The 24,924-nt window shown below is 44.1% G+C and overlaps 1 protein-coding gene and 1 long non-coding RNA gene across 2 annotated transcripts in view; one reads left to right on the forward strand and one right to left on the reverse strand.

Annotated features, from left to right (window-relative positions):
- Nucleotides 1-203: 203 nt before the first annotated feature.
- The window catches only part of parvg (parvin, gamma), a 70,699-nt gene continuing 45,978 nt past the window's right edge, over nucleotides 204-24,924 (forward strand). The window contains exons 1-5 of the mRNA XM_072484526.1: nucleotides 204-529; nucleotides 3,363-3,453; nucleotides 7,142-7,206; nucleotides 12,805-12,907; nucleotides 16,006-16,149. Coding sequence (XP_072340627.1) covers nucleotides 3,378-3,453; nucleotides 7,142-7,206; nucleotides 12,805-12,907; nucleotides 16,006-16,149 — 388 coding nt within the window. The 5' untranslated portion in view covers nucleotides 204-529; nucleotides 3,363-3,377. The remainder of the gene's footprint in view (nucleotides 530-3,362; nucleotides 3,454-7,141; nucleotides 7,207-12,804; nucleotides 12,908-16,005; nucleotides 16,150-24,924) is intronic.
- LOC140396213 (uncharacterized) lies at nucleotides 2,940-23,662 on the reverse strand. The gene is made up of 3 exons (XR_011936482.1): nucleotides 23,489-23,662; nucleotides 13,852-14,002; nucleotides 2,940-3,076 (listed from the first exon to the last, which is right to left on the reverse strand). It is a non-coding gene; the product is annotated as an uncharacterized lncRNA (long non-coding RNA).

A 24,924-nucleotide genomic window follows, 5' to 3' on the forward strand; every position in this document is an offset into this window, starting at 1 on the left:
TTGTCCTGGTATTTTGGGTCCGTTTGAAATACCATGTTTGCTTCACCCCCATCTCTCAACATGTGACATTGTTACAGCTCTCTCTGTAACAATGGTTAAATAGGAGGTGGCCCAAAGATATCTACCAAGACATCATTTCCGTTACTCAGCATTGTAGATTTCCATATGACTTCCAGTTAAAACCACAAAGGCAAGGAGGAAGTTCCGATGAAGTTAGAAAAATAACAGCTTTGCTAATGCTTCTGATTTTATTTTAACTTTGAAGGACTCGAGTCGACAATTATGAACTTTTGCTCCCCAAAATTCTATGCAAGAAGCAAACAAAAGTAAAAATTAATTATCTTCTTGCCGCAAAGTCCAATTTCTGACACATATAGTTAGAAGCTGCTGGTAATCAAGCTGTGCTTCATTTTTCACAATGGCTCATGCAGATACTCAGTGAAGATGACTCATAATTTTACCCGGTGCTGAATTGCAGGAAAAAGTTTTGAAAAAAGGATTTCACAACCCAAAATTTAGACCAACGGTGGTAAGTTTTTAGAAATGCTATGTACTGTGTTCAATGCATTTGACAAACTCTGTTGTGTGCTATTTTAAAATCCATCTCAAGTTATCCGTGTCCATGAGTTCCTTCTCTGTGCATTTTCTTTGATTTGCCAACATTATTGTAAAATGCCTTTATGTTACACATGTTAGTCTTGTCTGCAGAGTGTAGCTGAGTCCTGTTGGAGAATCTGTTGCAGTATTGGCAGTGCCAGCATTCTGTCAAGCTGCTTGTATTTGAGTGCCACTGAGAATTTACTATAGACTCCTGTCATTCGGCAGCATTGTTAAAAAAGCACATTTAATCACCAAATGTCGTTTACTGGTTGAAATGTGGGAAGGAGGAGGTGCAGAGTCAGAATTAGGAAAAATGCTCAACTTTTATTTCGCTTTATTTTTATATATTTCTGTATTTCTGCTATAAAACAAAAATTAACATATTTCTTAATCTTTGTTTTAAATTTATGTAAATACTTTTATTTTCTTAGTTGAGATGGAAAACAGTTAACATGACTGTTAAATAATGCCGACGGGTGGCACAGTGGTTAACATTGCTGACTCATAGCACCAGGAACCCGGGTTCGATTCCGGCCACCAGTGACTGCCTGTGTGGAGTTTGAACGCTCTCCCTGTGTCTGCGTGGGTTTCCTCCGGGTGCTAGGGTTTCCTCCCACTGTCCAGGTTAGGTGGATTGGCCATGATCAATGTGTGTGGTTATGGGGATAGGTTGGGGGAGTGGGCCTAGGTAGGGTGTTCCTTCAGAGGACCTGTCCAGACTCGATGGGCTGAATGGCTTCCTTCTGCACTGTAGGGATTCTGGGTGGGATTTACCAGCTGTTCACGTTGGCGGGAAATTCTGGTCCCATGCCAGCATACGGGTCTCCTGGTGGTGTGTGGTGCTGTCAACGGGAAATCCCGCTGACAAAGGTGAGACTGGTAGATCCCGGGGTGGTTGGTAAATCTTGCCTTCTATGTACTATGTGTGTGTTCTGTAAGCCACAAATAGAGAAATCATGAATAGAAATTTTAAGAAATTGCCCAGTTGGTAATGTCAGTAAAACCTGAAAATGAAGGGCCTATACTTAAGTACATTTCCTACATTTCGGTACTTTCAACTGCATTGGGTATGTAACGCTTCCTCTTTTTAAAAACAATTCTGTTTTCACAGTGTGAATGTTCAAGGCCATCCATAGTTCAACAACTTCCATCTCACCAATATAAATAGTAAAATACATCAAATGAAACAAGTTAGTGTTTGCACTTTCTCATCCCACCCCTGATTTTTTGTTGCCATGTGTCATTAAAATTTACTTCAAAAATTGACCAGTGTCTTTAAGACAGAAGTTGATAAATTCTTGCTTTCTCGAGGAATTAAGGGCTATGGAGAGAGAGCGGGTAAATGGAGTTGAAATCAGCCATGATTGAATGGTGGAGTGGACTCGATGGGCCGAATGGCCTTACTTCCGTTCCTATGTCTTATGGTCTTATGACCGTAAGCAGCATTGAAATTCACCTTTATTTGATTTTTTTCCTGCCTGAAGAAAAAAACCCTACTTTTTTCTTTGTTAAGATGGCATTGCTGAGACTTGTAACGCAGTGATTGGGAGCTTTTGTGTCCAATACAAAGTTTCACCACTTCCTGGTCCATTATTTTGACATCCCAAATCAATGACAACTTATATTTATATGGTACCATTAATTTGGAAAAAATCTCTGTAGCATATTTAAAACTATTGAGTTAAGAAGGTAATGAGGTAGGTGACCAAAAGCTTGCCAGAGATGTTTTTTATTGAGGGCCTTAAAGAAGGACAGAGAAGTGCAGAGGTTGTGGGGTTTAGGGAGGAAATATCTTGGTGATGGGCTAACATTGCTGTTGACACAGGCACCGATACTTCAGTGACGGGTGGGAGAGATACACGAGAAGGCCAATGTCAGAGGAGCAGTATGCTTTGGTTGGGGGGGGGGGGGGGGGTGGAGGGGCGGTATGGTGTTGTAGATTTGAAAGACCAGGAGGCAAAGTAGCTCAGCAAGGAGTGATGTGGAAACAGGATTTTGTGCAGGGCATTTTACAGCCAACAGTGTTTTGGATGAACTGAGTGTATTCATGGAGAACGATATCCAAGTCACCCTTCATCACGATAACTCAACCTGGAAATTACAAGACATGGATAAGTGTTTCACCAGCAAGTGAGCGAAGACAAATGGAGGTAGACAGTTATAGAGCTGGAATTAGATGGTCATAGATGGTCATTGTTGTACCATTTGTTATTTCTACAAACTATCAATAAATGCACAACAATTTACATTGCACCGTTAATTGTTTAGTGGACATCATTGAGCACAATTACGTTGAGTGCATAAATTCTGAGATAACAATGCAATATTTTCTTGTTTAAGTTTCTGTAACTGACTTTATATACTTGCCTAATACAAAAGATAAATTCTGCAGATGGTGGAAGCCACTGCTCCTGAATATTTCCAGCCTTTTTTGTTTTTATAAATTGTATACTTGTCTCATCAACTAAGACAGATCCTGTGAGGGTGGGGTGAAAGAAGTAAAAAAAAAAGTGTCAGCAATCTTTCATGTGACAAGTCCCATAAATGTCAAGTGAATACCTTAGGCTGCTGGATTTGTATTACCCAATATTGTTATTTGCTTTGAACTTGGCCACTAGACATAACAAATGTGCAACCCCAAAGCAGGTACTTGATGATGTCTGATAAATCAAACCCTATTCTTTATTCCAACACGTTAATCTTGTAGATATTCTTTTATAGAGAGATGTTTTGCAGAGATATGTACGTATTTGTATCTGCAGGAGAAGCAAAGTGAAATGGATTCCTCCATTCCTAATGTTATCACTGCATATGGAGAACTTAAACCATCAACAGAAATTGACATTGCTCCAGGTTTGTACTTGTGTTAATTTTTTTAATACTTCTTCATCCAGTTTTTCTCTCTCTCCCTAACCAACATGTCTTACTGTTGGGTGAGTGGAAGGTTACAAAACAATGCCAGGTTAGAAAATTGTCCAAGAATATTTCCTGGTTCTATATCAGGAAAAACAATTTAAGCAGAACAAGTTGATGCAAATCTGTTATCACTCCTGACGTGAGATGCATCATGTCCAAGCAGTATTCCAGAAGAACTGATTGCACACATTCGATCTAAGATTAGGAGCGGCACGGTAGCACAGTGGTTAGCATTGCTGTCTCACAGCGCCAGGGACCCAGGTTCAATTCCAGCCTTGGGTGACTGTGTGGAGTTTGCACTTTCTCCCAGTATCTGCATGGGTTTCCTCCAGGTGCTCCAGTTTCCTTCCACACTCCAAAGATGTGAAGGTTAGGTGGATTAGGTATTATCCAATTTGTTTCTAAAAATAAATTTAGAGTACCCAATTCTTTTTTTCTCACAATTAAGGGGCAATTTAACATGGCCAATCCACCTACCCTGTACTTTTTTGGGTTGTGGGGGTGAGACCCACGCAGACACGGGGTGAATGTCCACGCAAACAAAAACCCGGGACCAGGGTCGAACCCGGGTTTACGGTGCCGTGAGGCTAACAGGTGACTAACCACTGCGCCACCGTGCCACCCCTTGTTTTTCTTTAACCTGTGAATTGTAGGAGATGGGAAGCCTGGGAGGAGTCCCACTATTTTGAGTTTTTGGTAAAGATTGACTTGGGTAAGAAGGACAGTGCATAGGATGGCATATTTACAATTTAGAAGGAGCAAGGAAAACACCAATTATAGTGGTATTGGTAAACCGTTAAGCACCCTGTTGACAACAAGAAAAGTTGAAGAACATATAAACATGGGAATTAGGAGTAGGCCGCTCGGCCTCTCGAGATGGCTCCACCATTCAATAAGATCATAGCTGATCCAATTGTAACCTCAACCCCACATTCCCACCTACCCTCTAAGATTTCATCCCCCCAAAAAATTAATTCATGGAACATAAGTATCGCAGGCTGTTCCTGCATTTATTGCCCATCCTTAATTGCCCTTGAGGGGGCAGTTAAGAGTCAACCACATTGCTGTGGGTCTGGAGTCGCACGTAGGCCCGACCAGGTAAGGACGGCAGATTTTCTTCCTTAGATCCTGGGACTCCCTCCATAACAGCATCGTGGCTTTACCTACATCACAGGGTTGCAGCAGTTAAGAAGGCAGTTCACCACCACCTTCTTGGGCAATTAGATGTAGCCTAGCTAGCAACGGCCACATTCCATAAATGAATAAAATAACACCCTCTCAAATGTCTTCTGGAAATCTAAGTTTCCCCTAGATCCACCGTACATGTATTTCTTCAAGGAATTACAATAAATTGGTTAACGTGGTTTCCTTTTCACAAAACCACTTTGACTTTGCCTAATTTCATAGATAGATTTCATAGAATTTACAGTGCAGAAGGAGGCCATTCGGCCCATCGAGTCTGCACCGGCTCTTGGAAAGAGCACCCTACCCAAGGTCAACACCGCCACCCTATCCCCATAACCCAGTAACCCCACCCAACACTAAGGGCAATGTTTGGACACTAAGGGCAATTTAGCATGGCCAATTCACCTAACCTGCACATCTTTGGACTGTGGGAGGAAACCGGAGCACCCGGAGGAAACCCACGCACACACGGGGAGGATGTACAGACTCCGCACAGACTTTTCCGACAAACCCCGATTATTTCTTCCTTTGTACCCCATCCAGCCATGTAGTTACTGTTAGGGGGCCCATGCAACACTTTCACAAGTGACTTGATGCCTTTAGCATTTCTCATCTCCACCCAAACCAGTTCTACAGACTGATTTCCTGAACTAGGGTCACCCGTCTCTATTGCGCTCATACTATCATTAATTGACAGATCCACCTCTTCATCTTTTCATGGCTTCCTGTCCTTCCTAAATGTCATGTACCCTTCAATATTCAGGTCTCAACTTGATTTTGATTTTTGATTTTGATTTTATTGTCACATGTACCGAAGTACAGTGAAAAGTATTTTTCTGTGGCTAAGGGAACGTACACAGTATGTACATAGCAGACAAAAAGAATAATCAACAGAGTACATTGACAAATGGTACATCGACAAACTGTGATTGGTTACAGTGCGGAACAAGGGGCCAAACAAAGAAATACACGAGCAAGAGTAGCATAAGGTGTCGTGAATAGTGTTCTTACAGGTAACAGATCAGTCCGATGGGGAGTCGTTGAGGAGTCTTGTAGCTGTGGGGAAGCTATTCCTATGTCTGGATGTGTGGGTCTTCAGACTTCTGTACCTTCTGCCTGATGGAAAGGTCTGGAAGAAGGCAATGCCTGGGTGGGAGGGGTCTCTGATAATGCTGTCTGCCTTCCTGAGGCAGTGGGAGGTGTACACAGAATCAACGTGAGGGTGGCAAGCTTGTGTTGGGCTGAGTTCATCACATTCTGCAGTTTCTTGTGATCTTGGACCGAGCAGTTGCCATACCAAGCTGTGATGCACCTATGTCATCCTGCAACCATGTCTCAGTAAAAGCTTACCTATTTCTATTTCAGCTATCAGTTCCTCTGTTTTGTTTTGAATGTTGTGTGTGTTCAGATACAGAGCCTTTAGTTTTGTCCTTTTATTATTTTTGTAACCTCTAGCATTATCTGTTGACTTACTATAAACGCGTACATCCTGTCCCTTCCTGTCATGGTCTGTTTATCATTTGCCATATCAGGACCTTTCTCTCATGCCTTATGTCTACTTACGAGAACACTTGTCCCTGCATTGGTTTGGGTGTAGACCATCCCAACGATAGAGCACCTACTTTCCCCAGTACTGTTGCAGGAGCCCCACAAAATGGAACATACTTCTACTACAAGAGTCTTTGAGCCATGCATTCATTTCTCTAATCCTCCGTTGCCAATTTGCATGTGACTCCAGTAATAATCCAGAGATTATTATCTTTGAGATTCTGCTTCTTAATTTGCCTAAATCCTTATACTGACTATCCAAAACCTCTTTCCTTGTCCTCCTTATGTTGTTGGCACCTATATGGACCACAACAACTGGCTCCTCCCACTGCATCTTTCTCTCCAGTCCTGAGCAGATGCCCTCACTTTAGCCAGCTCTGTCTTCATAATGTTGTAATTGCTAAGTTTGAGAGTAGTAGGGATAAGGGAGGCCATCACAGTCCAGTATCTCTTTTCATTCGAATGTCTGATCGTCGCATCTAACTGCCTCCTGAATGTTTTGTTGTTTGTTTCCACTGCCTATTCCAGGTACTCGACATCCTTTTGTGTGAAGTGCTGTCCAACATGAGTCCTGAACTTGCTTTTTATTTGTATCTATTTGACTTATAGACTTCTGGTGACTCTTATTTCATGTTAACTGCATAACTCAATAACCTACATACTGATGTTAGAAAGTCTGACTCTTTAAATTTGCAATGTCTCAAAACAAATTTTATTTCCAATTTTGAAAATGTTGATTTTGGCTCCTGCACCAGTTGATGCTGAAACCTCCATTTACACATAGTGATTTATCATTTGCAAGCAATTCCTGACTGTATTGGCTCCGAATATGTTCAGAAGAAATTTTAGTTATTGATTTACTGTTGGTTTGAAATCCCTTTTGTTTTCCCAGGTGAAAGTAGAAAGATTATACAGCCAAGTTCACTGAAGAATCCTAAACTTGAAGAATTAATGACGGTAGAAATGTAACTTTCTCTAAGTGTCTTTATCTTGATCGCTCACAATATAGATCTAGAATGCTCGATCTAGATAGATGCGTAGACCTTTATCGATCTCAAGGAAAAAAAGTACATACTTCTGTTGCTTATCTATTGATTTAACTTGCTTCTACCTCCTTTGTCACGGAATGTCTACTTGACTTTTTGAAATCGCAATGGCCTATCTAGTCTTGGTGAGAGCCTAAAAATCACAGTGACACCAGGTTCAATCTAATGCAGCCTTCAGATGCATTTAAAAATAAACTTTTTGTCTAGAAAAAGTGTTAAATTGTATACTTCCTTCTGGTTCCCATGGGTCGGACCCTCGCTCCCCATCCCACGCTTCACCATGATCCTAGGCATACAATTTCAAATCACACCATGCCTCTGCACCTATCCCTACACATTTCTGTGGTCTAGCCCATTTGCAATCAGCCTTGGGCTTTGCTCCTCTCTTCCTGTTTACACCTGTGATTTCTTCCCCCTGAATGCCACCCATTTCCCATTCGTATTCACACCTCAGGTACACTCCTTCTCCCTGCAATGACGCCTTCACCTATTGTGTTTAAACCCCTTTCCTTGGTCTGATGCATAATTTTTACCTGTTTGAGGAGTCTGGGCCGAGTAGTTAGGGAGAAACAGTTCCCATTGGCGGTAAGGGTGAGAACCAGAGGGCATGGGTGAATGTGTAAAAAAAAAAAACAAAGGCAAATGAGGGAAAATCTTCATACACAATGAGTAGTTAGGATCTGGAACGCACAGCCTGAGAGTGTGGTGGAAGTAGGTTCAATTGTGGCATTCAAAAGAGAATTGGATAGAACATAGAACAGTACAACACAGAACAGGCCCTTCGGCCCTCGATGTTGTGCCGAGCATTGTCTGAAACCAAGATCAAGCTATCCCACTCCCTGTCATTCTGATGTGCTCCATGTGCCTATCCAATAACCGCTTGAAAGTTCCTAAAGTGTCCAACTCCACTATCACAGCAGGCAGTCCATTCCACACCCGAACCACTCTCTGAGTAAAGAACCTACCTCGGACATCCCTCCTATATCTCCCACCCTGAATCATATAGTTATGCCCCCTTGTAACAGCTACATCCACCCGAGGAAATAGTCTCTGAACGTCCACTGTATCTATCCCCCTCATTATCTTATGAACTTCTATTAAGTCGCCTCTCATCCTCCTCCGCTCCAAAGAGAAAAGCTCTAGCTCCCTCAACCTTTCCTCATAAGACCTATCCTGCAAACCAGGCAGCATCCTGGTAAATCTCCTTTGCACCCTTTCCAATGCTTCCACATCCTTCCTATAATGAGGTGACCAGAACTGCACACAATACTCAAAATGTGGTCTCACCAGGGTCATGTATAGTTGCAGCATAACCCCGCGGCTCTTAAACTCAAGCCCCCTGTTAATAAACGCTAACACACTATAAGCCTTCTTCACGACTCTATCCACTTTAGTGGCAACCTTCAGAGATCTGTGGACATGAATCCCAAGATCTCTCTGTTCCTCCACATTCCTCAGAACCCTGACGTTGACCCTGTAATCCGCATTCAAATTTTTTTCTACCAAAATGAATCACCTTGCACTTATCAGTGTTAAACGCCATCTGCCATTTTTCGGCCCAGCTCTGCATCTTATCAATGTTTCTTTGCTGCCTACAACAGCCCTCCACCTCATCCACTACTCCACCAATCTTGGTGTCATCAGCAAATTTACTGTTCCGCCCTTCAGCCCCCTCCTCCAAGTCATTGATAAAAATCACAAATAGCAGAGGACCCAGCACTGATTCCTGCGGTACACCGCTGGTAACTGGTCTCCAGTCTGAAAATTTTCCATCCACCATCACCCTCTGTCTTCTATGTGATAGCCAGTTACTTATCCAATTGGCCAAATTTCCCTCTATCCCACACCTCCTTACTTTCTTCATGAACCGACCATGGGGAACCTTATCAAACGCCTTACTAAAATCCATGTATACGACATCAACTGCTCTACCTTCATCTACACACTTCGTTACCTCCTCAAAGAATTCAATCAAATTTGTGAGGCAAGACCTACCCTTCATGAATCCGTGTTGACTATCCCGGATTAAGCTGCATCTTTCCAAATGGTCATAAATCCTATCCTTCAGGACCTTTTCCATTATCTTCCCGACCACCGAAGTAAGACTAACTGGCCTATAATTACCAGGGTCATTCCTATTCCCTTTCTTGAACAGAGGAACAACATTCGCCACTCTCCAGTCCTCTGGCACTATCCCCGTGGACAGCGAGGATCCAAAGATCAAAGCCAAAGGCTCTGCAATCTCATCCCTTGCCTCCCAAAGAATCCTTGGGTATATCCCATCTGGCCCAGGGGACTTGGCGACCCTCGGGTTTTTCAAAATTGTTAATACATCCTTCTTCAGAACATTTTCTTCCTCCAGCCTACCCGCCTGAATCACACACTCATCCTCAAAAACATGGCCCCTCTCCTTTGTGAACACTGAAGAAAAGTATTCATTCAACGCCTCTCCTATTTCTTCTGACTCCATGCACAAGTTCCCACTTCTGTTCTTGACTGACCCTACCATCACCCTGGTCATTCTTTTATTTCTCACATAAGAGTAAAAAGCCTTGGGGTTGTCCTTGATCCGACCCGCCAAGGACTTCTCATGCCCCTTCCTCGCTCTCCCCAAGCCCTTTTTTCAGCTCATTCCTTGCTACCTTGTAATCCTCAAGCGACCCTACTGAACCTTGTTTTCTCTTCCTTACATACTCTTCCTTTTTCCTCTTGACAAGACATTCAACCTCTTTTGTGAACCATGGTTCCCTCACACGACCATATCCTCCCTGCCTGACAGGGACACGCCTATCAAGGACATTCAGTATTTGTTCCTTGAACAAGCTCCACTTTTCATTTGTGCCTTTCCCTGACAGTTTCTGTTCCCATCTTATGCTCCCTAATTCTGCCTAATCGCACCATAATTATTCCTCCCCCAATTATAAACCTTGCCCTGCCGTATGGCCCTATCCCTCTCCATTGCAATAGTGAAAGACACCGAATTGTGGTCACTATCTCCAAAGTGCTCTCTCACAAACAAATCTGACACTTGGCCCGGTTCATTACCCAGTACCAAATCCAATGTGGCCCCCATTCTTGTCGGCCTATCCACATATTGTGTCAGGAAACCCTCCTGCACACACTGTACAAAAACTGCCCCATCCGAACTGTTCGACCTATAGAGGTTCCACTCAATATTTGGAAAGTTAAAGTCACCCATGACAACTAACCTGAGACTCCACACCTATCCATAATCTGTTTTGCAATTTCTTCCTCCACATCTCTATTACTATTTGGGGGCCTATAGAAAACTCCTAACAATGTGACCACTCCTTTCCTATTTCTAACTTCGGCCCATATTACCTCAGTAGGCAGATCCCCTTTAAACTGCCTTTCTCCAGCCGAAAAACTATCCTTGATTAACAATGCTACTCCTCCACCTCTTTTACCACCTTCCCTACTCTTACTGAAACATCCAGAACTTCCAACAACCATTCCTGTCTCTGTTCTAACCATGTCTCCATAATGGCCACAACATCGTAGTCCCAAGTACCAATCCACACTCCCAAGTTCACCTACCTTATTCCGGATGCTCCTTGCATTGAAGCAGACACACTTCAACCCACCTTTCTGTCTGCCGGTACACTCCTGTGACCTTGATACCCTCCTCAGTACCTCACTACTCTCGACACTGGCTTCTGGACTACAGCTCATTTTCCCAGCCCCCTGACAAATTAGTTTAAACCCCCCCCCCCCCCGAAGAGTCGTAGCAAATTTCCCTCCCAGGATATTGGTGCCCCTCTGGTTCATGTGCAAATCGTTCTGTCTGTACAGGTCCCACCTTCCCCAGAATGTGCTCCAATTATCCACGTACCTGAAACCCTCCCTCCTACACCATCCCTGCAGCCACGTGTTTATCTGCACTCTCTCCCTGTTCCTCACCTCACTAGCACGTGGCACTGGCAACAAACCAGAGATGACAACAATGCAGTTGTCCTGGCTCTCAGCTTCCACCCTAGCTCCCTAAATTCCTGTTTTAAATCCCCGTCCCTTCTCTTACCTATGTCGTTGGTACTGATGTGTACCACAACTTGTGACTTCTCCCCCTCCCCTTTAAGGATTCTGAAAACACGGTCCAAGACGTCACGGTCCCTGGCACCTGGGAGGCAACATACCATCCGGGAGTCTCTTTTGCTGCCACAGAACCGTCTATCTGTCCCTCTAACTATCGAGTCCCCAATAACTATTGCTCTCCTGCTCTCCCCCCTTCCCTTCTGAGACACAGGGATGGACTCCGTGCTGGAGATCCGTTCACCATGGCTTACCCGTGGTGGGTCGTCCCCCTCAACAGTATCCAAAGCGGTATACTTGTTACTGAGGGGAACGACCACAGAGGATCCCTGCACTGACTGCTTCCTCCCAGCCCCTCTCTCCGTTACCCATCTACCTTGATTCGTCGGAGTAACTACATCCCTGAAGCTACTATCTATGACCACCTCTGCCTCCCGAATGATCCAAAGTTATCTGTAGTTATCTGTTGAGAAATAATTTCAGGGAAAATGCAGGGAGTGACATTAGGTGTGTTGCTCTGACAGAGAGCTGGCATGGACATGGCTGGCTGAATGGCCTCTTTCTGTACTGTAGCCATTCTATGATTCCCCAGTTCTAGTGTTAATACTCTTGTTGTTGTTATGCCATTTGTTTGAGAATTTATTGTGGATTGGGTACTGTACAGCATCTTTAGGCTCCAAATTACAGGGAGATTGCGAAGATGATAGAGGATACAGTACAGAATAACGAGGATGATATCTGTTATGAGGAATTGGAAATATGAAAATACATTAAAAAAATAAATTTAGAGTACCCAATTCATTTTTTCTAATTAAGGGGCAATTTAGCGTGGCCAATTCACCTACCCGGCACATCTTTGGGTTGTGGGGGCGAAACCCACGCAAACACGGGGAGAATGTGGAAACTCCACATGGAGAGTGACACACAGCCGGGATCGAACCTGGGGCCTCGGCGCCATGAGGCAGCAGTGCTAACCACTGCGTCACCGTGCTACCTTTGAAAATACATTTTGAGCATTTTGTATGAACAGATAGTACGCTCCTACATAGTGTCCACTCTGTAATTCCCGTACTGGCTGAAGTTATTCATGAAGGCCCCGCCTTCTCAACCTTACCCCTCACCTGAGGTGTGGTGATCCTCAGGTTAAATCACCACCAGTCAGCTCTCCCCCTCAAAGGGGGAAGCAGTTTATGGTCATCTGGGACTATGGCGACTTTACCTTTTTGCCTTTAATTAGATATTCAAAGGAGCTAGTTTACACAGAGATGGCTTTTTTTTCATATAAATGTTAAATTGGTATTTTATAATGGAAAATGTTGACAACAGGAAATAAAGTTTGCAGATAGGAACTGCATTGCAAATATCTGATTTTTGTTTTGGTAAACCACCGATATCGTGCCAAAATGTGGAATTTATTCCATTATGAGCTGCTAACCCAGCTTCTTACTCCTTTTCTCAGTTTCTCATTGACTGGATCAATGCAACATTGAAGCGGGATCATATTGTTGTCCAATCACTGGAGGAAGACCTTTATGATGGATTAGTGCTGCATCACCTGCTCGGTAATATTGTCTGTAATATTGTACTCCGTTTCTAGTTCTTGGTCCTGTATATGGTGTTTTATATTTGTCTTTCTGCCACAAACGTCGGAGCACATTTGCTACGATTCCAGCATGGGCAGGAGTAGAGGGATTGCACGTGGTCAAAGTGGAGAATGATTTTTAGAATATGTTTTATCTGCATGGCTAGACATATTACTGGGAAATGTTTTTTAAAATAAATTTAGAGTATCCAATTATTTTTTTCCATTTAAGGGGCAATTTAGCGTGACCAGTCCACCTACCCTGCACATCTTTGGATTGTGGGGGTGAAACCCACACAGACACGGGGAGAAAGTGCAAACTCCACACACACAGTGACTCGGGGCCAGGATCGAACCCGGGTCCTCAGCACCATAGGCAGCAGTGCTAACCACTGGGTCACTGTGCCGCCCCCATTGCTGGGAAATGGTAGGGCAAACAATTAACATGCAAGTAGTTTAACAATTGGTAAGTTGTGATCAGAACGTAGGTTTGGTGTACAGATTAATGGGCAAAGGTAATGGCGCTGCACTCTGTCGAATGACCTCTCTGTATAAGTGTGCAAGAGTGAAGGATAAGTGAGGACAGAAGAATGTTGATTAAAGTCACAGGCTCCATATTGCCTGCTCCAGGACCAAAACTAAAACTATTGAACATTTTACAATCTTCAAATTTATCTGACCTAACAGTAATTCAAATCTGATTCACCTCAGCTCCTGCTCATCTAACATTTAGGTTTGTAGCAGTGAACGTTTCAAAAGAGTAAGCCAGGCTGACCCGCCCTTGACATTCAGTGGTATCACCATTGCTGAATCCTCTACTATCAACATTTTGGGGGTTACCATTGACCAGAAATTGAACTGGACCAGCCATATATAAATACTGTAGTTACAAGAGCACGTCAGAGGTTGCGGAGAGTAACTCACCTCCTGACTCCTGAAAACCTGTCCACCATTTGTACGACAGTGTTATGGAATACGCTCCACTTGCCTGGATGGGTGCAGCTCCAACTACAGTAGTTCATTGTCACTGGATCAAAATCCAGGAACATCCTTTCGAGGAGCACTATGTCTGTTCCTATAACACACAGACTGCAAATGTTCAAGAAAGCAGCTCACTACCACCACCTCAAGGGAAATGTAGACTAGCAATAAAGGCTGGCATAGTCAATGATGCCCAAATCGCATAAACAAATAAAAAACATTGACTTCAAAAATACAGAACAATCGTCTCTTGTATCCTTCGATTGACACAGCAATACCTTCGCTGCAGAATCATACACTGTGCGTTACAGAATTTAATATATCTGCCTTTGTAAAATAAGATAAAATAAGGACAGCATGGTAGCACAGTAGTTTGCACTGTTGCTTCACAGCTCCAGGGTCCCAGGTTCAATTCCCGGCTTGGGTCACTGTCTGTGCGGAGTCTGCACATTTCCCCTGTGTCTGCCAGGGTTTCCTCCGGGTGCTCCTGTTTCTTCCCACAGTCCAAAGATGTGCAGGTTAGGTGGATCGGCCATGCTAAATTGCCCTATGTGTCCAAAAAACGGTTAGGTGGGATAACGGGGTTACGGGGATAGGGTGGAGGTACGGGCTTAAGTAGGGTGCACCAACCGCCGGTACAGACTCGATCGGCCAAATGGCCTCCGTCTGCACTGTAAATTCTATGATTCTATGATATGATTCTGTGATATCCACTAACTCATCTTCGGGAAGGTCTTGTGGAACAATGAGTAACACCTCTGCCTCTGAGCCAGGAACTCCAGATTTGAATCCCACTCGAATGAAGCCAAATATGTTGATTATCGACTTGTAAATCCTTCCAATATGCCTATGGCAGACAATAAGGGTGGGAAGGTCTCCTGATGCTCGATATGCAGTGGTGCCCCTCAAGCTATAGCCTCTGGTGACAGGCTAACGATCTGCTCCAGGAAAACGAACTATGGAAACAGACATAAGCATGTGCTCTGTCTGCCTCATGCCTCTCTTGGCTCAGGGAAAAGAATCAAGAAGAACTTATTTTTAGAAGTACATAAGTATTTTACTGATGCACAAAGTTATTAATCTTGATATTACTTGGGCACCCACACAAGCTGAAAGGCAATGTGCTAACTCCTTTCTAGGTCAGAAACAAACACTGGCTACAACAGGTGTAATGCCAACCAATACTCTTTAACTATATGTCGTCATGGTGATGGGAATTGTGACTGAATGAATCAACCTGTATTTTTAACAGCTAACCAAATACATACCAAACTGTTTGAAAATAATCTTTCAAGGACAAGAAAATATACTGACCAAAGATGGCTGCCACAGGCCATTTGACGTCTGGTAGTATAAATTGATCACTTTTCTGGAATTTTCTTATGGATTGAGGGCATCAACGTCCACTTCAAAAAGGAGAAGGCCATGTGATGAGTGACCATTTTGAAGTCTCTTTAATACAGCTACTAAATTCAGAAGTGGTGGTAGTCTGGAGATAAGCTATATCTCTCAGTCCAAAATTCCAGCATAGAGATAGTGAATTTCCATTGAGAAGAGCTTCAGGAGAAAACAAATTAAACCTGGAAAAGGAGGTCACGGAGTTCAACCAAGCCCCCGGAATTTAAATGGACCTGAAAAATCCGCAGCCACAGTGTCCAGAAAAGAACTCATAAGCTGTGAACTCTCGTTTCACTTTTCAGTATTGAACTTTTTATTTGGCTATGAAAAGAACTACCTCTAGTATAACAGGCAACTGTTTGAAGAAGTTCGAGAAGTGTGGGTTTGCCTTTTAAAAATATTTTGCTATTTTTACCAGGGCGGGTTTAAACTCAATAAAAACTGACCCCTTTTGTTTAAAAGATGAAGAAAGTCTGTCAAACCTGATTCTTTGCAATCAGTACATAAATAGTTAAGCAGAAATATTGAGAAAAGTCCTTCATCCTCCTAAACTCACAAACAGACCTGGAATGGGAAATTGGGCAGGGTCGGGGGGGGGGGGGGTCCATTTTACCCCTCCTCATGTGGTTGTAAAAATGTGCACAAGAGGTGACTTCTGTTTCAATCAAAGCTTTTATTATTCTCTTCTTTTTCCATTAGTACATTTAGGAAATGTCAAGCTTGATGTGGAGGAAATTGCATTGTCTGCCAATGCACAGAAACAGAAATTGACTGTTGTATTGGATACAGTAAACCAACTTTTACAAATTACAGAGGGTGACAATCTGAACTGGAATACCAAATGTAAGTACCCTATAGAATACAGATGAGCATCAATTGCAGGTTGGAAAGCCTCTGTGTCATTGTCAATTTTAACATGATATAGTATGCTGAATGACAAGTCTGCCAATAGAAGCAAAACAAACCGTGTACCTTATTCGATTAACTGGTTCTTGGCTCAATGCAGGGGAAACATTACAGGGTGGGTTCGGTCACGAGAGGGGACAGTTAAAGAATGCGAATCTGATGGCTGGTGAGTGGAGGATTGACAAGGAATAGAGTTGGAAGAGTAGGTGACGGGCTAGACTAGTAGGAGGTTGCATGGTACACACTGGAGGCAGTGGACCAAGGATGATGGGCAATGTTGACAGAAGGAGTAGAGGACAAAATGAGAGTGGATAGCTGATGTGACACTGGCGACACTGCCATTTAGTGAACTTTAATCTCTTTGTTGTCGAGGTGGGGGGTGAGTCTGGCAGCACTGTTTGTAAGTTTTGAATAGATCTGTGCAATCATTGAATTCAGTGTTTTGTGAATAAGTCCTCCATGTATGTTTCAGCATCTCTTTGTCTATCTGTGTCTGCGTCTCTCCTGCATGATAAAATCATTTTCACTTGTATTTCATATAGCTGGCAACAACTTCGGGAAGTGTTAAAACTGGTCACCCAGGGTTAAGCATGATCATGGCTAGTTATTTTGTCTCAGAGGGTAGAACTCACACCACAATCGGGCATATAAATTAGGTCACTTCAAATGCGCTGTTGCTAAGATGCACTTCATGAGACCTTGCATACGGGTGTTCTATTCCATTTTCTCCGTTACACAATTTAAGTGCAGCTGGTCAGGCTGTGATTTGTCATCATTCTTTACTGGAAGTGTCATGTGTATTTCGGCATCCCTTTCTCTATCCATTTGGTGATTAAGGATTTCAAGTAATTGATAACACATGCATGGCCCATCTATCAGGTGAGAAGAGGTAAACTTGCTCTCTTCTATTTAGCCTCAGTTGGTCACAAGAAAGGTTTAGGTTTCTTTTTCATGAGAATATGCGTTTTCCAAATCCAAATGTATTTAATTGCTTAAGATATAGGCAATAAGGAGCCAGTCAATCAGCTAAAGAAAGACTAAATGTGTCAAACACTAAACCAGAGGGAAAGAAATAATAAAAATGTAGCATCATGCACACATGGGTTTCAGAAAAACGTTAGACGAATATTCGATTAAGTGTCTTTCAATTGTCCGTGGAGAGTAGATTTCTAAATGTTGCAGCTAATTTGGATTAGCTGGTTCCATGGATGCAATCAGATTTCGAGGGTGTTGGAATTATTCTGAGATTCCGGTTTGTTGGTGAATTTCAAGTAAACTTGAACTTCCGAACTGGGTAATGCACTTGTTCCAAAGAGAGGGAGAGAACTCAGCTTTCAATCTGTTTTCACTCCTGAAACCTTCCTTGCAATCTTTCCACAGTGGCTGCAGATGGTTTGAAATACTTCACCCATACTGTGTTTCTAAGGGGCTTTGGGTGGTTTTGTCTGTGCCAACCATTGTTTCAATATCCAGCACTTTGCATTTTAATATCTCTTCTGAGGTCAGGGAACCCCTTTGTGAGCACCACAGGAACATTTTATTTCCTCCCACACACTAGTTTTGTGTACTGGCGTAGGCTTCGGAAGGCCTAATAAAACATAGCACCTTGGAGAGTTTGCGACCACTGGGGAAAACCTGCTGAGGAGTCGGAAACATTCTGAAAGGTAAGTGTAAAATGTTTGAACACTTTTAGATGCTGTATTGTAATTCATAGAATCATTGAATCATAGAATTTACAGTGCAGAAGGAGGCCATTCGGCCCATCGTGTCTGCACCGGCTCTTGGAAAGAGCACCCTACCCAAGCACACACCTCCACCCTATCCCCATAACCCAGTAACCCCACCCAACACTAATCCAGCAGAGGGCAGTAGAGCGGAGATGCTGATTGGCTGTTGCGGGGAAAATTTGCATCAGTGCATTGCGGTCACTGCATCCAGAAAGTGTACCTGAATAAGACACCCTAGGTGTTCAAGTCAAGGCAAGCAACCAACAGAGGGCAGTAGAGCAGAGCTGCTGATTGGCTGTTGCAAGGAAAATTTGCATCAGTGCATTGCAGTCACCGTATCTTGAAGGTGGTTTGTGGAGGAGCTGTTGTCAAGTGACAGTTAAATCTGAAACACATCTGCACTACCTCCTCCATAACCACAAAAAATAGACAATCACTGTAAGGATTCCAACCGAGTAAAGATCAAGAGGAGACTCGAGGGCAGGTAGAAGTAGAAAGAAGTTGAACCGTGCATCACAGCCTGCAGTAAGTGATTGGCTGGTGACCGGTAAGTAGTTTTCTTTTCCCTGAGGTGTTGTCATGCGCAGTGGTTGCTGAGTGAATGCTTGCTGAGAAGGGGAGTAAATTTTTTAAAAATCTTACTGTTGGGAGTTTCCAGCTGAATCTGGTTGGAGTGAGGACAGAGTGACTGCTGGTGAAAGAGCGCGAGAGGAGAGCAGCGGGGACTCAGTGAAAGAGCGCGAGGAGAGCGGCGGAGACTCAGTGAAAGAGCGCGAGGAGAGAGCCAGGGCAAGATAAAAGAGCGCGAGGACACAAGATAAAGGAGCGCGAGGAGAGCGGCAGGACACAGGATAAAAGAGCGCGAGGAGAGAGGCGGGGACACAGCTGCTGGAGAAGCAGCCTTCAGATTTTCGGCAGGAGCAGTGGCCAGGGGTCTGTCGGGGAGGTAGGTTTTTCTCTTTAAAAACTTTTTAAAAATTTTGTTTTTCAATTTTTTTTATTCTCCGTTTTCACATTTTCTCCCACATTTACATCCATCAACAATAAACAATAATCAGCAAGATATGTCAATCCCCATAATAACAACGATCCCATCTACCCACCAACCCCCAAACCTCAACCCGCATGTTTACATAAACAAATGACAAAAAGGAATCAGGGATTACCCGTAGTCACCCTTAATCTTACACAGCTGCCCCCCTCCACCCCCACCTCCCCTCCCACCGCAGGTCTCCAGCTCCTCCTGTCCACTGCCTCTTGTCAAACTCCTCCTCCCAACCTCGGTTCCTTCCCCCCAACTTTCCACCCCGGCTAGACCACTCGGACCCTGTTCTGCCAGGCTCCGATGGCTGCAGCCCCTCCCCCCACCTCACTCCCGTTCACTGGCCGGCTTAAACCGGCCAGCGTGGAGGCTCCCGCCCGGGTCCCTTTCCCACTTGCCCGGCCCTAGGAAAGCCCAAAGATCCCCTTTTAGCACACAAACCCCGCATATCCACCTACACCCCAAAGAACCCTCATTTCGAGTGAAAGTCCCGTCCCTTCCCTTGTCCAAATATATACCACATAGGCTCCTTTAGTCTCTACACCCGCGCGCAGTGATACAAAAAAGAAGAAAATACAGTCATGAGGTTACATCGGCACATGGCCATTCCTCAATTTGTCAGTTCTGCCACAGTCCTTCTGCTTTCGCAAACTCCTCCGCTGCTTCCGCCGTTCCAAAATAAAAGTCCCTGAGCTTGTAAGTCACCCTCAGCTTCGCTGGATATACAATGCCGCACCGCACCTTGCTAATGTACAGTGCCCTCTTCACCCGGTTGAAGGCAGCCCGCCTCCTTGCCAGCTCCACCGTAAAGTCCTGGTATACACGTATACCAGCTCCAGCCCACTGCACCACCCGCTTCTGCTTGGCCCAGTTCAGGACCTTCTCCTTCACACTGTACCTACGGAAGCACAGAGTCACTGCCCTTTGCGGCTCACTCGCCTTTGGTACAGGCCTCCACGACCGATGAGCCCGATCCAGTTCATATCGGGAGGGATCCTCCCCCTCCCCCAATAGTTTTGCCAACATCGCTGCAAAATACTCAGTCGGCTTCGGTCCTTCAACTCCTTCGGGCAGCCTCACAATCCTCAAATTCTGTCGCCTGGATCTGTTTTCCAGGTCTTCCATTTTTCCTCGCAGATCCTTGTTAGTATCCGTCACCTTCCGCATCTCTTTCCCCATCGAGGCAGGTTGATCACCGTGCTGCAATAACGTCTCCTCCACTTCCTTCAGCGCCTCCCCTTGCTCTCGCACCTTCGCCACTGCGCTCGCCACCTCCGTCCTCACCGGGGAAACCGCCTCCTCCAGCAGCACACTCAAAACCCCCCTCATCTCCTTCCTCACCGTTTCCATGCATTTCGCAATCTGCACCAACTGCTTTCAAATTCCGCAGCCATCACCTTAGTTATTTCTTCAGCCGTAAGCAGTGCGGCCTTCCCTGGTGCTCCAGCCTCCATTTTACTTGGTGACCCCGCGGTGACCTTTCCACTCCCCGACGGACCTTCAGCTGTTTTTTCTTCCGGCCGTTTTCTTGCTCACCCTCAACATTTTTCTTTGTTCTTTTTTTCTTTTGGCTTGAGAGATGGTGCAGGAGGGAGGGGTTCAGATTTTTGGGACATTGGGACCGGTTGTGGGGGTGGTGGGACCATTACAAATCGGATGGTCTACACCTGGGCAGGACTGGAACCAATGTCCTAGGGGGTGTTTTTGCTAACACTGTTGGGGATGTTTTAAACTAATGTGGCAGGGGGGTGGGAACGAGATTAGGAAGTTAGAGGTCAGTAAAGAGGCAGCAACTAAAGCCAGTAAGGTACTAGATAATACACTCAATGTGACTAAGGGGAAGAGTAGACAGGGAAGCGATGATGAACGCAAAGAAATGGCAAGATTAGGGAACCATGGATGGCGGGTGGAATTGTGAGACTAGCTAAGATGAAAAAGGAAGTATACATAAAATCTAGGCGACTTAAAACTGATGAAGCTTTGGAGGAATATCGGGAAAGTAGGGCAAATCTCAAATGCGCAATAAAGAGGGCCAAAAGGGGTCATGAAATATCTTTGGCTAACAGGGTTGAGGGAAATCCCAAAGCCTTCTATTCGTCTATCAGGAGAAAGAGGGTAACTAGAGAAAGGATTGGCCCACTCAAAGACAAAAGAGGGAATTTATGCATGGAGTCAGAGGAAATGGGTGAGATTCTTAATGAGTACTTTGCATCGGTATTCACCAAGGAGAGGGACATGACGGATGTTGAGGCTAGGGATGGATGTTTAAATACTCTAGGTCAAGTCAGCATAAGGAAGGGGGAAGTTTTGGGTATTCTAAAAGGCATTAAGGTGGACAAGTCCCCAGGTCCAGATGGGATCTATCCCAGGTTACTGAGGGAAGCGAGGGATGAAATAGCTGGGGCCTTAACAGATATCTTTGCAGCATTCTTGAGCACGGGTGAGGTCCTGGAGGACTGGAGAATTGCTAATGTTGTCCCTTTGTTTAAGAAGGGTAGCGGGGATAATCAGGGAATTATAGACCTGTGAGCTTAACGTCAGTGGTAGGCAAACTGTTGGTGAAGATGCTGAAGATAGGATCTATTCACATTTGGAAGAAAATAGACTTATCAGTGATAGGCAGTATGGTTTTGTGCAGGGAAGGTCATGTCTTACAAACCTAATAGAATTTTTTGAGGATGTGACAAAGTTCATTGATGAGGGAAAGGCTGTAGATGTCATATACATGGACTTCAGTAAGGCGTTTGATAAAGCTTCCCATGGCAGGTTGATTGGAAAAGTGAAGTCGTATGGGGTTCAGGGTGTACTAGCTAGATGGATAAAGAACTGGTTGGGCAACAGGAGACAGAGAGTAGTGGTGGAAGGGAGTGTCTCAAAATGGAGAAAGGTGACTAGTGGTGTTCCACAGAGATCCGTGCCCGGACCACTGTTGTTTGTGATATACATAAATGATCTGGACGAAGGTATAGATGGTCTGATTAGCAAGTTTGCAGATGATACTAAGATTGGTGGAGTTGCAGATAGCGAGGAGGACTGTCAGAGAATACAGCAAAATATAGGTAGATTGGAGAGTTGGGCAGAGAAATGGCAGATGGAGTTCAATCTAGGCAAATGCGAGGAGATGCATTTTGGAAGATCTAATTCAAGAGTGGACTATATGGTCAATGGAAGAGTCCTGGGGAAAATTGATGTACAGAGAAATCTGGGCATTCAGGTCCATTGTACCGTGAAGATGGCAATGCAGATCGATAGAGTGGTCAAGAAGGCATACAGCATTTTTGCCTTCATCGGACGGGTTATTGAGTACATGAGTCGACAGGTCATGTTACAGTTGTATAGGACTTTGGTTAGGCCACATTTGGAATACTGCATGCAGTTCTGGTCGCCACATTACCAGAAGGATGTGGATGCTTTAGAGAGGGTGCAGAGGAGGTTTACCAGAATGTTGCCTGGTATGGAGGGTGCTAGCTATGAAGAAAGCTTGAGTAGGTTAGGATTGTTTTCGTTGGAAAGACGGAGGTTGAGGGGGGACCTGATTGAGGTCTACAAAATTATGAGAGGTATGGACAGGGTGGATAGCAACAAGCTTTTTCCAAAATGAGGGTGTCAATTACAAGGGGTCACGATTTCAAGGTGAGAGTGGGAAAGTTTAAGGGAGATGTGCGTGGAAAGTTTTTTACGCAGAGGGTGCTGGGTGCCTGAAACGCTTTGCCAGTGGAGGTGGTAGAGGCGGGCATGATAGCATCATTTAAGATGCATCTAGACAGATATATGAATGGGCGGGGAACATAGGGAAGTAGATCCTTGGAAAATAGAAGACAGGTTTAGATAAAGGATCTGGATCGGCGCAGGCTGGGAGGGCCGAAGGGCCTGTTCCTATGCTGTAATTTTCTTTGTTCTTCATTCTTTCTTTAACACTAAGGGCAATTTTGGACACTAAGGGCAATTTATCATGGCCAATCCACCTAACCTAAACATCTTTGGACTGTGGGAAGAAACCGGAGCACCCGGAGGAAACCCATGCACACACGGGGAGAACATGCAAACTCCGCACAGCCAGTGACCCAAGCCGGGAATCGAACCTGGGACCTTGGAGCTGTAAAGCTGTTGTGCTAACCATTATGCTACCGTGCTGCATAATTGTAGTATATAAGGGGCTGACATATTTAGGATTAATGTGGGACTGAGCACTGCACCATTGGAGTCAGAATCATATGTGCAGGTAAGCATGGTGAGAGAGAGCTCCTAGCTTGAACCTTATGTGTATGCATGTGCATTGTTCTTGTCGTGAATAAATACACACAATTAACATACTTAAAACTACAACGACTTTGATATCTAATGAATAGTGTCGAGCACCCCACAACATGATGACAGCGAATTGAAAAACCCAAAGCCTCTCAAAAATGCAGGGAAAAACTAAAAACCAGCAAGACTAAAGATAAATTTGAAGATGACTTCTGTTCTGAAGAAAACCTTGCGAAGCAGAAACCCAGAGGAAACTCACCATGGGAAAGCTTCCAAAGAAAGGCTTGGAAGCGATATGCAGAACACTTCAATTCCTTTCAGCAACAGGAGACTCCATTGGATTTCTTGGAGGTCTAGCTTCCATTAGCAGAGTGCAAAGTCAGCGGACCGAACAAGGGTGAACTAAACTTTTAAGTTGAAGGGTACAGCAAGCCCTAAGAAACTTTTAAATAGTTCAGTGCTTAGAAGTTGCCATTTAAAAACAGTCGGGTAAACCAGATTCCCGAGTTGGCGCCTGAACACCGGGCATTAGAGCTCGAAAAGAAAACAATAATTAATTAATTTGGAGGACGCATGACTAAAGAACCAGCTTTAACGACCAGCAGACGCCAGGATTTAATGCTTTCATGACCCGAAAGCATAGCACTGAAACGGCGAAGTCTGCATCCAATCAATCCAAGCAGCCAAAGTTTAAAATATTTTCAAGGCACCATTGCAACAGGAGCCCACCAAAACCAGCAGACATGGATGAACCTTTTGTCTTCAAACAAATGATGATGCCAATTTCAATTTAGCACATTCTTAAAGCTGAACTTACACTTCAATTTTTTTTAACCATGGATCATAAATCCACTCTTCCAGATCAGTTTGGACTACGCCCAAAACCCAGATCAATCACATAACTGCGCACTTTTGAGAACAAGATTCCTGAGGTAAATGATTGTTCAAGGCTTCGGTAAAAAGAGAAAAGGTTAACACACTGTTTTACTTGGTGGGCCTGATAGTAAACAGCATTACTGCTAGACAAGGAATCAACGGATCATCTGTTAAATTTGAAGAAGTACTAAAAACATTCCATGTTTACTTTAATCTAAGAATGGGTTAAATTTAATAAACGTGTCCAGCAGCAAGGACAATCTGTCAATTCACTCATTAACTATCCATATGTCTCAAGGCTGCCAGGACAGAGACCTAAAATATGAATTTATCAGAGATAGAAAAGTCGTGCATGACATAGTCAGACATGCTGCAATTGAAGGAAGATCTAACCCTTGAGAATGCTACACAGATTGTGAACTCTTGTGTGCAGTACAGGTCCATTTTGAGAAAGTAAATCGCGGTACAAAGGAAACTTCACAATCCACTTAGTTAAATAGCACAGAACCAGGGACACTCCGTGCCAAGGGAGGCTATAGCCTAACCGACCAGTAGAATGACCATGCTAATGTGTGGAGCAGAGCGCTCCCCAAGGGATGCGGTGTAGTAGTATTGTTGCTGGACTCGGAATACGGGAGCCCAGGGTGACCGGGCAGAAGGTGAAATTTGAATTTAATAAAAATCTAGAATTTAAAAAGTCTAATGCTGGCTATGGAACTTTGTCAATTATTGTAAAAGCCCACCTGGTTGAATGATATCCATTAAGAAAGGAAATTTGTCATCCTTACCTGGTCTGGCCGATATGTGAGCCCAGGTCCA

The sequence above is a fragment of the Scyliorhinus torazame genome, chromosome 19, assembly GCF_047496885.1.
Source record: "Scyliorhinus torazame isolate Kashiwa2021f chromosome 19, sScyTor2.1, whole genome shotgun sequence".
NCBI classification, from domain to species: Eukaryota; Metazoa; Chordata; class Chondrichthyes; order Carcharhiniformes; family Scyliorhinidae; genus Scyliorhinus; species Scyliorhinus torazame.